At 54.5% G+C, this 2,742-nt stretch overlaps 1 protein-coding gene across 1 annotated transcript; it reads right to left on the reverse strand.

The window, feature by feature from the left end:
* Positions 1–823: 823 nt before the first annotated feature.
* LOC124655001 (FCS-Like Zinc finger 6-like) lies at positions 824–1,715 on the reverse strand. The gene is made up of 2 exons (XM_047193973.1): positions 1,135–1,715; positions 824–1,012 (listed from the first exon to the last, which is right to left on the reverse strand). Exons 1-2 carry the CDS (start codon positions 1,497–1,499, stop codon positions 853–855), a joined length of 525 nt encoding a protein of 174 aa, XP_047049929.1. The 5' UTR covers positions 1,500–1,715; the 3' UTR covers positions 824–852.
* Between the last annotated feature and the right edge of the window lie 1,027 nt (positions 1,716–2,742).

Below are 2,742 nucleotides of genomic sequence, written 5' to 3' on the forward strand. Positions count from 1 at the left end.
GCCGATGCCGGCGGTTGCAGCGGCCGGTTGGGTAGGATCTGGATCGAGCGGCTGGCATGGTTGTAGAGGGCCGCTCTCGCGTGAGCGGCTCGGGAGTCTGTTTTGTACCTCTCTGTCTCGTAAAAAAGAATGTCCGAACTTTGTTTAAATTTGCATATATCTATATGGGTTTTAGCGTGTGTAGATATATATAAATCCAGAAAAGTTAAGATTCTTCTTTAGAACGAAGGAATTGCTATTTACTGAAAAGTGAGTTAGTTGTGTTGATGAAGTTGTTGGGTTCTACTTGCGCCGTCGAGCAATTGATAAGAGTTTTGACTTGAATTTTGTTTTATCATTGTCATGTAGCAAGTGCTTAGCCCACATCGGTATCATGTGAGCGAGACTGCTAGACTTGCACCTCACGGGACTGGCGGATTAATAATCACCAGACTGGTTCAATGGTTTTTTAACTCTCGAGCCGCTGGGCGATTACCTCATGAACACGTAAAACAGCAGTGATTGCATCTAGACACATCACCAAGAATTTAGACTTACACCGGGACCGGGCAACATAAGATTGTGAGGTGAAGCATCTGATTTAACCAATATAATCGATCAGTAGCGGAGTGTACTCAGTAGGTACTACAGGAACGAATAATCTCTGAAACGGATTCGAGCTCCAAGTACAATTAAGAAAAAGCTATGAAGTGGTGATCGATCAGTACCACTGCTAGTTACATTTCAGCCGCACGAACGTACGAGTAAACATGCGTAGGAGCTCTGAGAGAGTGCGCTATATAGGGTAGAGATCGATGATGCGTGATGATCGGTGTTACGCCGCCGCGCGCTGCACCTTCTCGTCGTCAATGGTCACGCCGCCGCCACCGTGCCGCCGTTGTCGGTCTTGCTGGAGCGGCCTCCGCGGCTGGCCGGCGGCGCCGCCGAAGATCTGGTCGTGCACTTGTCCTTCCACTCCTCGTGCGTGATGTGCTGCTGCCGGCACTCCAGGCTGCAGAACGCCGCCTCGCCCCTGCAGATCGTACGACGAACAGATTAGGATAATGAGTACTCCTACCTACTGTGGCTGGTCTACTTGCGCGCCATGGATGCACCGCACGTTCACGTGCGTGCAGGATCAGAGGTTGAACTTACTTGTACATGAAGGTGTCGCGGCCGGGGCCGAGGAGGCGGCGGCAGAGGCCGCAGTGCCGGAGGAAGGCGGCGGTCTCGACCTTGGAGTAGTCGGCGGAGTTCCGGCGGAGCCCCGCCCGCGCCGGGGCCGCGCGCGCGCGGTACGCCGCGATCCAGTCCCGGCTGGGTGGTCCAACCGCCGCGCCGCTGCTGCCGCCGTCGCCGCCCCCGAACGCCGCGAGCCAGTCCTGGCCCCCGTCGGCCTGGTCCACCGTCGCCTCGACCTGCTCGTCCTCGTCCTCGTCCTCCAGCACCACCGCCAGCACGGACGGCGGCGCAAACTCCGTCAGGCTCGTCGTCCGCCTCATCGGGTTGTTGCAGGCCATGCACCGCGCGCTACGTCCGATGAATCCCCTGATCACCACTCCTCGCTTCACCAAGAAATCAAGACGCCTCTACTGCACACGGCACACTCTAGCACACGCACACCCGTAAAGTCCGCAAAAGGCGCGATGAGGGAAGTGGAGACGGGGAGGAGGCGGCGGCCATGGAAGTGCAGCAGCGCCTGAGCTTGAGCGTGAGCGTGTGGAGAGGAGAAGCGGAGGAGAGAGTGGGGGTCTGCGAGAGGGTGTGGAGGGAGATAAAAGAGCGGGGGAGACGATCTGGGCCGTCGGATGGGGTCCCATGATCGGTCGGATCCACGTCAGCCCGCCCGCGCGCGCACTGATTGTTATTCCCCTGGGCCTGGGCCCTGGGCCCTGGGCCTGGGCCGCTCGTGTTCGCGCCTGATTGCTGCGTCCTTGTTCCGTTGCTGGTGCTCGGTCGGGGGCCTGTCGCCACGTCGTTCGCCCGAATTTATTACGATTCCCAACTTGTTGGCAAGCTTCATTGGCTGGTTTTTTGCTACTAGCATTATTAATTGTTAGCCTGTGTGGCTGTGTCATCGACAAGTTTCTTTTGTAGAGAGGATAAAAGCGAGTATGTGTGATTCAGCAGCTCGATGCATGAAAGCTGAGTTTGTGGCTGGGTTATCTAGACATCCTAGACCTTTTATTTCTTCACCTTCTCTTTGAGAAATACCACCTGATTTACACGAGCAAAATACACAAGTGCCTAACATATTTAAATGAAGCAAACAAGACGGAAGGCTTGAAATAAGACCTGCTATGAGCTAACAAAGCCAACCACCGGCCTGAGTTATAGCAAAATAAACAAGTGCCTTACTTATGTGTTGCACATTCACTACCGGAGATCCTTTTTTTTTGCTGAGTGCAATAGACTCGGCAAAGGCTGCCCTTAACTCGGCAAAGCCCTTGCCGAGTGTTTGCACTTGGCAAACACTACACGGCAGCAATCCCGTCCGCAAACGAACCTTCGCAAAGGCATGCCTTCTTTTGGAGTTCTGGATGTTTTCCTCTCTCGTCCTGATATGATGATAGCTAGATCTCAAGTCAATCTTGCTGCAGCATTAAGCACCACTCATTCAATAGGACATCTATGTGACGGAATGGGGTTGTCGTTGCCTACTCGACAATACCCCGGAGGAGGGATCCTCACGGAGGGGGAAAGAAGAAGGGGCCAAAGGGCAGAGAGCAATCGGGACGGTGGTACGCAATTTACCCAACTTCG

Source organism: Lolium rigidum, chromosome 5 (genome assembly GCF_022539505.1).
Source record: "Lolium rigidum isolate FL_2022 chromosome 5, APGP_CSIRO_Lrig_0.1, whole genome shotgun sequence".
NCBI classification, from domain to species: domain Eukaryota; kingdom Viridiplantae; phylum Streptophyta; class Magnoliopsida; order Poales; family Poaceae; genus Lolium; species Lolium rigidum.

Excerpts from the sequence above, each read along its gene's own strand:
- LOC124655001 (XM_047193973.1), bottom strand. The coding sequence starts at position 1,499 with ATGGCCTGCAACAACCCGATGAGGCGGACGACGAGCCTGACGGAGTTT. Across the intron at positions 1,013-1,134 it reads CGCGACACCTTCATGTACAA|GGGCGAGGCGGCGTTCTGCA; the intron begins GTAAGTTCAACC and ends TACGATCTGCAG.